We start from the raw sequence: 11,371 nt of genomic DNA on the forward strand, positions 1-11,371 counted from the left end.
TCTTCGAATGGTATGATCACAAATACTTTCTGATTAACATCATTAGCTGGAGAAATCACAACCTTACGTATAATGAACACTCAACAGACAATTCGTGTTTTTGTTTTGTTTTTTTTTAATGGCAAAAGTCTTAAGCTCGTAGACGAAAAAGAAATGTTTTTCAATTGCTAAAAGAAATCAGTTTTTGTGATTAGTGCCCTTTTCAAAATAATCGAGTCAATTATTAGTAAAATCTGTTAACTATTAGTCTATAATATAAAAACTACGTTAATATTTTTGATAAAACTTCTACCTAAAGTAATATCTGTATTACCTTGTGAAGCCTATACCAAAAATTCAATCACCTACTCTTCTTAAGCACTACCGGCCAATCTCCAATGCCTCAAGTCTTCTAAAACTCCTAGAGAAGATACTTCTCCCCATTTTAACTAAACAACTTCTTCCACATCAGCCTCATCAAATCCACTACTCTCTTCCTCATAGATCCACTGTGACTAATCTCTTAGCTACCACCAGCTCTATCCTCTCTGCGTTTGAATCTCATGCAGAGCTTGCAGTCACTTATGTAGACCTCGAAGCAGCATTTGACTCAATAAATGTTCCTGCAATGCTGAAGCTACTTTCAGACCATTATCAAATCAAGGGAGACACCCTACAGTTCCTCACCTCACTCCTTCAAAATAGAATAATCCGGCTTACTGTCCACGGCCAAACATACGAGCGATGTGTCTCTTCAGGCGTGCCACAGGGTGGTGTCTTATCCGGCCTCTTATTTACAGCGCTCATCTCGCCGCTTGTTGAGTCCAGGCATGATACTCTATGCTATGCTGATGATATGAAGCTCCTCACACTGATTTCTCCACATGATGATCTTCTTGTGATAACAGCATCAATTAACAATATACTTCTGGAATTTGCAAACTACCTCAACCAGTTTGGACTAAAAATAAATCCAGAAAAGTCTGAATTTATGATATTCTCGTTAAAGAAAACGCCTTCCTATATTCAGCCAATACTATGCAATTCCCCTATTCCCATCGTCAAGAAACATACTGATTTGGCGGTTTTTTTTGATCCTAAGCTCTGCTTTGGTAACCACATGGAAAAGCTGCTCACCCAGGCAGCTCGACTCCGATGGATGGCCAAACAGCATTTGCATTACATTAATGAAGTAACGATCACCAGAAGATATATAAAAAGTACGGTATACTCTCCGCTTCTATATGCTGCAGAAGTATGGGCATCTGCCGCCCCTAGCACAATTCGACCACTCTTTTCTACTGAGTTTTGGCTCTTAAAATGGGTCATAAACAAACATAAACTTCCTCCACAGTTAAGGACAACTGAAATGGCCAGTTTGATAAAAATTCACAGGCTTCCCACGCTGATTAAGGTGAAATGCCTTACCACAACTGTAAAAATGATTACTGGAAAGATCTCGGCACCATCATTCTGGGACCTGTGCTCTTGGAGAGTCCCTCAGCCTTCCCTCAGAGCGACTCCAGCTCTATGCCCACATCTCAGCCGTCTCCACCTATCCGATAGGTTTCTGCCATATCAGCTACTTCCATGTGCCCAGTCTTTGGATGCTGACCTTAATAAGTTTTCTAGTGATAAGGAGTATAGGCGCCGCATCCTTAAATTGTACTTCCCCGTCCCTGATTCTGCTCCTTGAAGCTCGCCTTAACGCCGCAATCCAGAAATGCGACATGAAGATGGCTTACCAACGAGCCTTGTAATTTTCCACCTGTATATTATTTGTTCATTGTGATGTTTATAATTGTGTTATACTTTGAGTGTTGAGCTCCATTTACTTTTGATTCGTTCATATATGTATTTTATATTTAATTTATTAATTTCCTTTCTTACATATTGTAATATCACTGTTAACCCCTGGCCTTGTGGCCGTGAAGGGCTTATTGCAATGTATCCATTGTATTACCATTATTATTATTATTGCAATAAAGATTTCTATTATATTTCAGGTTCAACTATTTCTCATCGGTGCATACCATCTTCAGTTGCTTTTATTCCAGACCTGTGGTTATCCTGTGATATTCTCCCTAATGCACGTTCTTGTAGATGGAGTCTTCTTTCTACTCTTCGTGAACTTTTACATTCAGACCTACCAGAAAAAAGGAAACATATCGGCTATCACGAAGTCTGTAGCTATGGCGTGCATGGGAGCTGGTGACCAACTCGCCAATGAGACTATGCCTCAATATGGAAATGATTTGGGAAACGCATATTCAGAAGTTCGCAAAAGGGGCAAAATGCGCACTAGTTAAGTAAAACATAGGCTGCGGCAGGACAGAGATAGGGAATTCTCAGGACAGAAACTTTTAACATTCCAAGCGCTAATATTTCACAGTCATTCATGGATTTTTGTTTTAAAATCTTCAGTCAGCAGCATACTATGTAACTAGGGAATATGAAAATTTAGTAAAATAAGAAGCTATCAAAGAACATTTTATGCATAGTAAATAAACTGTAGTTCTGTATATGATAATAAAAAAACGAGCACTAATATATTTGTTGTTTTCTTAAATATAAAATAAAGGTACGTGGAGAAAACTAAAAATCCCTCACGTAACCTATGATATGTGAGCTCTTATGGTCTTTGGAGCTTCTCAAAGTCTGGAAATCTGCATTACCTCAAGTTGCCAGACTAATGACGTTCAAGTTTACTTGTAATTCTGTGCCAATACACAATGCGTACTTGTAGAAAGTGGTTATCAAGTCCCATTTTCTATCCAAGCTATCCATTTGCTGCTATAATAGAAGAACCTAACCCACCAGTATATTTTCCTCTCAATAAAATAATATTTAATATGGAAGATCAATTAACTTAAATTAAGAAGATATATCTTATGTATTATATGAGCTGATTAAGAAATTTAACCTGATTTTAAATAAATATAATTAAAAAATGATTCTTAACAAAAACAAACAATGATATTACAAAGCTCATTCTAGAATCTAGAAACGTATTACTGGAAGTGGTGTTATATTTGGTACAATTAAAGGATTAATAATGCTTGGTAAGGAAGGACTTTGAAATGGTTAAAGATGTGGCTACAGATAAAGGTAAACAACTGATGAACAAATTAAGTGAGAAAACAAAGCGAGGCTTCAAAGGTTATTAAAAGGTTGAAGGTTGAAATTAATTAAACCTAACACTGTAAAATAGGATGAAGTATCTAGAGATTCTCTTCTCTCTGAACAGTCAGATAGGCGATTTAAGTATTATCTCAATTGGAATATTATTTCTAAAGAACAAAAATTGTCATAAAGCTTTATAGAAAAATTTCATGAAAAGATTGACTGTAATCTAATATCTAAATATGACTCCATCTCTAATGAGTTTATTTAAAAACATGCAAATAAGTTAAACTTGGAATTCATTTTAGAATTGCAAAGATTATCTGAAAGATTTATTAAGGAATTCAAAGAAAAATTAAATATGAAAAAAGTAACAGTTTAAAACACTTGGTAGTGCTTTATCCTTGAATTCGCTAATCAATTAGATATGCAAATTATAACTAAATATCAAATGTTATCAGTAGACGTCATTAGCAACTACTGTACTAGACAAATTATACTGTAAACATTTAAGATTCAGTGCACGCACTGAACAATGTGGAACTATTTTTTGATTCAGTTGATCGTCTCACATAAACTCTACGATTGTATCCAAAATTTTCAAATTTGGATTCATATGTCCACAGTAGGCTTTACCACTCTTCAATTGTCCAATGTTTGCCACTGTTGGCCTGGGCCAACAGTTTGACGAAAGAAACTGTTGGCCCAGGCCAACAGTTTGTTTAGTTTGTTTTTGTTTTTATCGAATTTGCGGTTTTAATAAGCATTTATGCTTATTAAAATATGTCGAGCAGCTCGACATACCCGGTACCCCCATCAAGGTCCACACCAGGCATCGAGCTTATGCCTCTTTCCGGATCAAGATCAAAGTTTCCAATAGGGAAAGGTACCTGAACGCAGCTATTTGGCCCACAGGTCTCCTGGTGATGCCATCGTTCGGCGACCGCAATGAGCAACCAGTGGCACATGATATCTCGAGACCAGAGGAGAGCAGTGCGCATCTCTCTGCGTAGCTAGGCAGCGAACCAGATTCTCCCCTTCAACCTGATGAAAGAAGAGCAGCCACCACGATGACTAAATCCTGTAATCTCGTCAAGTCTGATAGCCAGATACAAGTGCACATTACTAGTTGGTCGAGTCCTAGTTGCGCACCCCGCTCAAGAGGTATCCACCTCCCATCAGCCACCCTCCTCAAGGAAAGGAATCCTAGAAACCTAATCTACATCAAATCCGCCAATGATAAACATGTGAATCTTCATGCAGAACATCCGGAGCCTGAAAAACAAGCTCAGTGCTCTGACGGATACGCTTCTAAGTGCGGATTACGACTTTGTTATCCTTTTTGAAGTCAGCCTTCGTGACGACATGGATATATAACGTCATTAACCACCAACCTTGGATATCAGTCTATTCTGGCGAACAGGAAAGATAGGAAAAGAGGTGGAGTCTTACTCTGCCAAAGACAACGGCTCCCTCTTATCAAGTCTTGGGCATACCCTGGTAGCGATTTTGATGCTGTTCTGGGCTGGTGTCTAGTCAGCGAATTCCAGTTGTTAGTATGTGCAGTTTACTTAGCCCCACCCGTTGCAGATCAATTCATTATTAATTTGTCTGTCTGGCTTCTGACCTCTATCATGTGCAACAAGAGAGTGATAATTCTCAGAGACATCAACCTGCCCCTGCCAGCTGCATCAAAGCTTCTTGATTAATTGCCGATCTGTCGAATCTCGACATCCACTGCATCTATGTGCTTCCCTCTCGTGGAGAAGCCACGTTACAGAGAATCTTTTCCAGCCATGGGAGTGTTGAAGCAGTAATCAGTTCTAATTCGGCATTTCCCTCCGACTACAGGCCAATTGGAGCTTTCTTATCCTCCCTTAAGGAATGCTATAACCAACCGAACCAATCCAAGCCAATTGAAAAGATCAGGAAGGCTGTCTATGATCCAAAATACAGTACTTAAAATTGAAACGGCAATAGACCTCTTTAGGCTCTGCCCCTGGTGAACTCTCAGTGAAATGAATCTAGAGGAAGCTGCGTTTTCGCTTCAGAAATGGTTGTCTTTCATTGCTAGAGTGGCCATGTCAAGGGTATGCGTCATCTGCCCACACTCGAAGCCATGGTGGTCCAGCATTCTAATGCATCAATTTAAGGAAAAGCAACGACTCAATTCAAGAGATTACCCACAGAAAGATCATACTCAGCATACTCAACATCCAGAAGAAACTTGTAGAAATCCAAGAAGCAGGATATCAAGAAGCAGGATATCCAAGAAGCAGGATATCCGGTCAACAGAATCGTTAGACCTGGCCAAATGGTGCGAGCATGTAACCTGGTTCTTCAAAAGAGACATTGCAGCTGCGGACCTCCCATGGAACAGTGCCCGCTACATAACTACTATCACTAACGTGACGCTTGGCGAAGAGAAGCTAATAAAGGCCATGAACGCCCTGTCCAACAAGAAAACGAAAAAGTGACTCTATTCCCACCTTTGACTTAAGGTCTCCTTCTACTTCATCAGCGATGAGCTGACGAAGTTGTTTAACAGAATTTTACAAGAGGGAGTCGTCCCAATCGCTTGACTTAATTATAGAGTCATTCCTGTTCCAAAGGTCCAGAATTCTGGGTCTTAATTGGGCTCACCTATCCTACACAGCATCAAAATCACAACTCTGCATAAATCTGAGATGCACCCTAGCCCAGCACTCGGTGTATGCCAGGAAGCTCACAATGAACCTTAATCTGTGCTCCGCTGTTCTCGACTTCATCAACATCTGGGAAATCGTAGGCTGCAAAATCCCGGGCAGAGCCCTCAGAAATCTTCCAGTGCTCTGTTATAACTTGTAGAAGTTCTCGACCTTCAAGCGGCACTTTCCGAACAGCATCATCGGCGCGCTGAACTCCGCCTTATTTTATAACGCATCACGTTATATAATAACTATATAAACTATATAATATAATATAAGCCCTCCATAATCACTGTTTCAGGACCAGTTCAAATTGTAATTAGCTGAAATTCAATCTGATTAGCTTTTTCTATGTATTTGCTATGTGCCAACGTAGCTTTGTATGTACTCTCTGCAATGCGTAAATAATTGTTAGATTCCTCTGGTTGCCTGCAGTGGGAATCGTGTCCTTGTACATTGCTATTAATAAAGAATTTTATTATTATTATTATATGTTTTGTAAACTCCTTTCAGTCTATGTGACTATCTCGGAATGCACTATAAACAGAACATTTCATTTATTTATTACATTAGTCACTGCCTAATGAAATAAATAATTTATTAACACGAAATATTATAATTTAAAAAATATGGGGCTCCGCCTCCTTCTCGCTTTGCCCTCCAACCCCCGCGCATGCTTTTCTACATAATATGTAGAGGTATGACGGAGTAAGTCAAATCTTTTCTACGTAAAAGACACACCTGTCGAAACGCACTGATCGATATCTAATCTAATATATAAAACTAAAACTATAAAGAGTAAAATTGTGTGAATGTTGAGTGAATTAAAGTTATTATTAATTGCACGTTCTATCTTAGCCTCTTCACCGGAGAGACTGATGGCTGTGCAGGCCTTCAGGGGCCTCATGGTTATCCAAGCTGACAACATGCTGTAGCTTTTCTAGCTGGCAATAGTGTGGGATGCTGACATTGGCCATTACTGTAACCCCTAGGCCAGTGTGGGACAGAGCTGCAAAAAGCACGTTCCACCATAGGATTCTCTTTCCCTATGTTCTTTTATTCCTACTACCTGGGATGGTTGAGTGTCTGCCCCCACTCTGAGTGCAGTAGCGTTGTGTTCCTAAGTGCCACCAGTAAGAAAAATTGAATTTGCAGCCCTAAACGTTAAATACTGATAAGCGTTAACCAATCAGAAAACAATATCGAAAAAAATTTCGGCGCCCTCTTCAACTGCCGCCTGTAAGCGACGCTTACCTCGCCTACCCATTTGCGGCGACCTTAACTACTTCCCCCTCCTCTGTTCTCTGTCCTTTTTATCCCACCCTCTTTCTATTTATAAAATATTTACAAAATACTAAACCACGCTATTTACAAATATACAATATTCATTAATATATACAAACGTTACAATGGAACATGAAATGTTCGACAGTGAAGCACGATGTTGGTGAACGTTTTGAAGGAAGTTATCAATAATTATTATTATTATTATTATTAGTATCATTACCGATGCTCATTGAAAGAAGCAACCTCTTAGGGGATGGCGAAACGAAAGAAACAGCAGTGGAGGTGTATATTGTGCAGGAAAGAAGAGAGGGAAGAAAGAAGTGAAATTTCCTACTCGGCGCAAGAATTTCACGATTTGCTGCATTCAACGACAGCAGTAAACGAAGACTTAGAGGTTACACAATATAAAATTAACGAACGTTATGAGGAAAAATTATTTATCAACAAGTAAACTGAAACAGAACACAGATAACGTGTTAATACAAGAGCAAGTATCTTACACAACAAATGTAAATGACTTTTCAAATAAAATGATAAACAATTCGAGGTTTAATACGGACAGAAAAATAAATCTCTCAGCTTGCAACACAAATTCTAGGAGTAGCAGTATTGAACATAAGAAACCTTGGATGACAAGAGAAATAGAAGAATTAATGGTACAAAGGGATAAATACTTCACGCAGTATAGAAATTGTCTATCAAAGATAGAACGTTATCACAATTATAAAACATTTAAACAACAATAACTTCATAATGATCTTATGTATAGATTTGACCAAAGCATACGACTTAATTGATATCTCAATCTTGAAACAGAAATTACTGAAGTATGAAATACGGGGAATAATCAATCAACTCTTAGCATGTTATTTAACCAAAAGAAAAATAACAGTTGACGTAGAAAATACAAAGGGAAAATCATATAATGTAAACAGAGGGGTACCACAGGGCACTCATGCAGGGCCAATCATGTTCAACATCTACATAAATGACATATTCGAAGAAATAAAGAACTCGTTTTGCAGATGATATAATCTTTTGTACAATAGGAAAAAACATGACAGAAATGGCAAAAGATTTACAGCACGATGTAATACATTTATAAACTTGGTTCCATGATAATAAATTAGCTCTCAGCTTTAAAAAAAACAAAATTTTGGTAATTAGACCTCCTCATCAAACCGTGGGTATTCATCCGTCTATTAAATTACATGAACATAAATGCCTACATGATCAGAATTTCAAGAATTGCAAATGTCTAGCTGTGGAAGAAGTTTCAAATCATTGTTACCTTGGGTTATGGATTGACTACAGTCTAAGTTGGGCAATGAATATAACAAACTTGTACAAAAAAATTAGATTTTATGTGTACTTTTTTTACTACATTAAGAATAAGTTAAATTTTAGAACAAAAGTCACCTTATATTATGCATTAGTGGACTCCCAACTCAACTATTTAGTAAATGTATGGGCAGGATCAAATATAACAGAAATAAAGGTAATAAACAACTTAATTAACAGGATTTTGAAACTGTTAATGGGGACAAACTCTTGGAATGACCTGAATAAGAGAAGGCAATTCTTGTGGAAATATAAAATACTTTATCCAGTTCAAAAACTGAAGTTAAATCTATTCTTTAAAAATCTTAACACTATTTTCGAAGAGTCGAATCTGCAAAGGAATGTCTCGCTTAATTTAAGGAACCCAAAAGCAATTGTTTTGCCACACCCCAGGGTACTAAATAGATTTGGAAATAAGCACACAATGAGAGAGAGAGAGAGAGAGAGAGAGAGAGAGAGAGAGAATCTTTAATGCCTTTCACGGCCAAAAAACCAGGGGTTTACATTTTTACAGCCTCTCGAAACTTCCGGGAAAATCTAACAATTATTTACAACAAAAGGTAATTTTACAAATGAAAACATATTTTGATACAAAGGAGAGAACTCCTTACGAGAGTTAAGTTTGATTGAGCTCACTCAACATCGAGATAAGAGCACCGGCTCAATCAGACAGGAACAGATGCAAAGTACACATCAGTCATTGCTGATTAGTCCTACTAGTCATAATTTTTTTCCGGTAAGTCCGGTCAACAGCGAATTTGTTCAGGTCGGCATCAAGTGCCTGGGTTTGCTTCAACATCTGCTGAGGGAAGAATCTGTCCGAGAGATGGAGTCGTGCTGAATGCGAGTAGAGCTCCGGATTGGCCCTAAGGGCAGCAGGGGGGGGGGATCCTCCAGCCACAGGTATCCCAGAATGAAAGTGTAGCAATTATGCCTGTTATCATCTTGACTGTTGCTAGGAGGCGTTGGTCGTCGACTAAGGTTGGAAGCCGTGGAATCCCGAAAGAGTTGGCAAGCTGCGTGGTACGAATCAGAGCTGGAAGGTTGTGCTTCCTGTTGGTCCACTTTAGGAGCCAGAATTATGTGACAAAGAGTGGTTTCTTTATTGACGGTGCTGCTGACGCCCAAATGTCAGCAGCATAGATTGAAGGTGGAAAGATGATTGTTCTTATGTACCTCACGGTTGTCCTTTTATCTCTGACATGAAGGAGATGCTGTTTTGATATCCAGCGGAGTCTTGAAGCACGTGTGAGGAGCATGTCTATGTGGGCCTTAAATCGAAGTTTGGAGTCGAATACAACGCCCAGATACGATGGCTGGACACAGTTGGGATGAGGGTGTTGCCGACCGAAGGCTGGAGAGACGAAGGAGTTCGCTTCAATGAATACACCATGAATTCGGACTTAGCAGGATTGATCTCGAGCCCAAACTGGCAGAGGTAAGATGTGACTGCAATGAGAGTATTGTTAATTTCCGTTTTTACCAGATCAAGGTCTTGAACCAGGGATGATGGGAGTGAGTATCTTGATATCATTTGCATAGCTCAGTAGACATCGAGAATGTGCAACCAGTGGGAAGATAATAGATGAGAACAGAAGGCCAGAAAGAATATAATAAACAGCATGTTGGCTAGTATTGATTTCAGGCTCAGGAGAAGTTATCCCATCTCCAAATTAAAATTCCTAATAAGAAAGTTTTTGATACTCAATGATACAGTAGATTAAAATAGATATGTAGAAAATTACTATCTCTGTTTGCAGTGTGGAATGTACTATGTGTAGTGACATCATTGTCTTTTCTGTGAGATAACAAATTGTATGCAAAAACTGTTGAAAATGAAGAATTACAACTTGTTGTCAAGAAATTTACTTTTCTTAACAAGTTCATTTATTGTAAACAAATTCTCTTGATAAAATAAAATTGTATTGTATTATTATTATTATTATCTGTTTATTTCTCTTTCGAGACACCCATGAACAGCACGTGGCTAGAGAGTGTGGTTACATTATTTCAGTATTTACAATCATATTTACAAAATTTGGAGATGAAAAAACACAGAGCATGTGGTTAATGAATTAATTGTTAAGTTGGTTTAATTAATTACTAACTAATTAGTTAGTCTTCTTATTATATTTGTACCTGCCGGTACGCATTACCAAAGATTTCTGTCCTATACATTTTGTCTGTACACAGATTCTCTGGATCTATATTTAAATTATTAAAATAATTCACAGTATTTGCTGGGAAAAATCTCCCCAGAGAGACCAATTGAGTCAATTGGCACTCGAGACTTGGTTCTTCCCGGTTTATTCTCGGTCGTGTCATCCGAGGGCGAGTGATCACGTTTCCCACTTTCGGCGCATCTGTTCTCTCCGTTAGTAGCTTTGCCAGAGTTAAGATGTTTCTGGTTGTGATGATATACTTCCAGGATGTGATATCCAGATTGGCAAACAAGACTGCTCTTGAAATGGAAAACGGTTTTCCGGCGATCTTATTTAGCCATCTCAGGAGCCAGTATTCTACTCCTAAATTGCGTGTGTTCTGTAGTCGATTTTCTGATTGATGGACCAAAAACGCAAATTTCTGGAAGAAAAAAACCACCCTACCTTCGCCTGACGGGCTAACTCAGCCGCGTTGTGAAAAAGACCTATAAAAATTCCTCCTATCATCGACGGTATTCGAACTCAGGTCTTTCCCACCCGGTGTGGGGAGGAAGACGTTCCTACCAAAAGCACATTCGCTGTATCCCAATTACGCGTCCGATCTGTTTATCAAAGTTTGCTGGCAGCAACGTGATAGAAATGAATATTAGAAATCGTTATCAGATTTGTTAACTGAAGGTCAACGCAGTTAAAAGAATATTCCAAGGTTACATTGTTTTAAGCACTGCTAACACTTTTAACCAGCAATTCCAGTTCACCTTCAACATATTTACCTTCATTCTCTAGAAAACG

The 11,371-nt window shown here is 38.5% G+C and overlaps 1 protein-coding gene across 1 annotated transcript in view; it reads left to right on the top strand.

Annotated features, from left to right (window-relative positions):
- Window positions 1–2,483, top strand: part of LOC150091693 (very long chain fatty acid elongase 7-like) — a 58,287-nt gene extending 55,804 nt beyond the window's left edge. Inside the window, exon 8 of the mRNA XM_090385222.1 lies at window positions 1,986–2,483. Within this exon, the coding sequence (XP_090241348.1) occupies window positions 1,986–2,288 (303 nt within the window). The 3' untranslated portion in view covers window positions 2,289–2,483. The remainder of the gene's footprint in view (window positions 1–1,985) is intronic.
- Window positions 2,484–11,371: the final 8,888 nt, after the last annotated feature.

The sequence above is a fragment of the Mastigoproctus giganteus genome, chromosome 1 (assembly GCF_048544385.1).
Source record: "Mastigoproctus giganteus isolate SK-2022 chromosome 1, ASM4854438v1, whole genome shotgun sequence".
NCBI classification, from domain to species: domain Eukaryota; kingdom Metazoa; phylum Arthropoda; class Arachnida; order Uropygi; family Thelyphonidae; genus Mastigoproctus; species Mastigoproctus giganteus.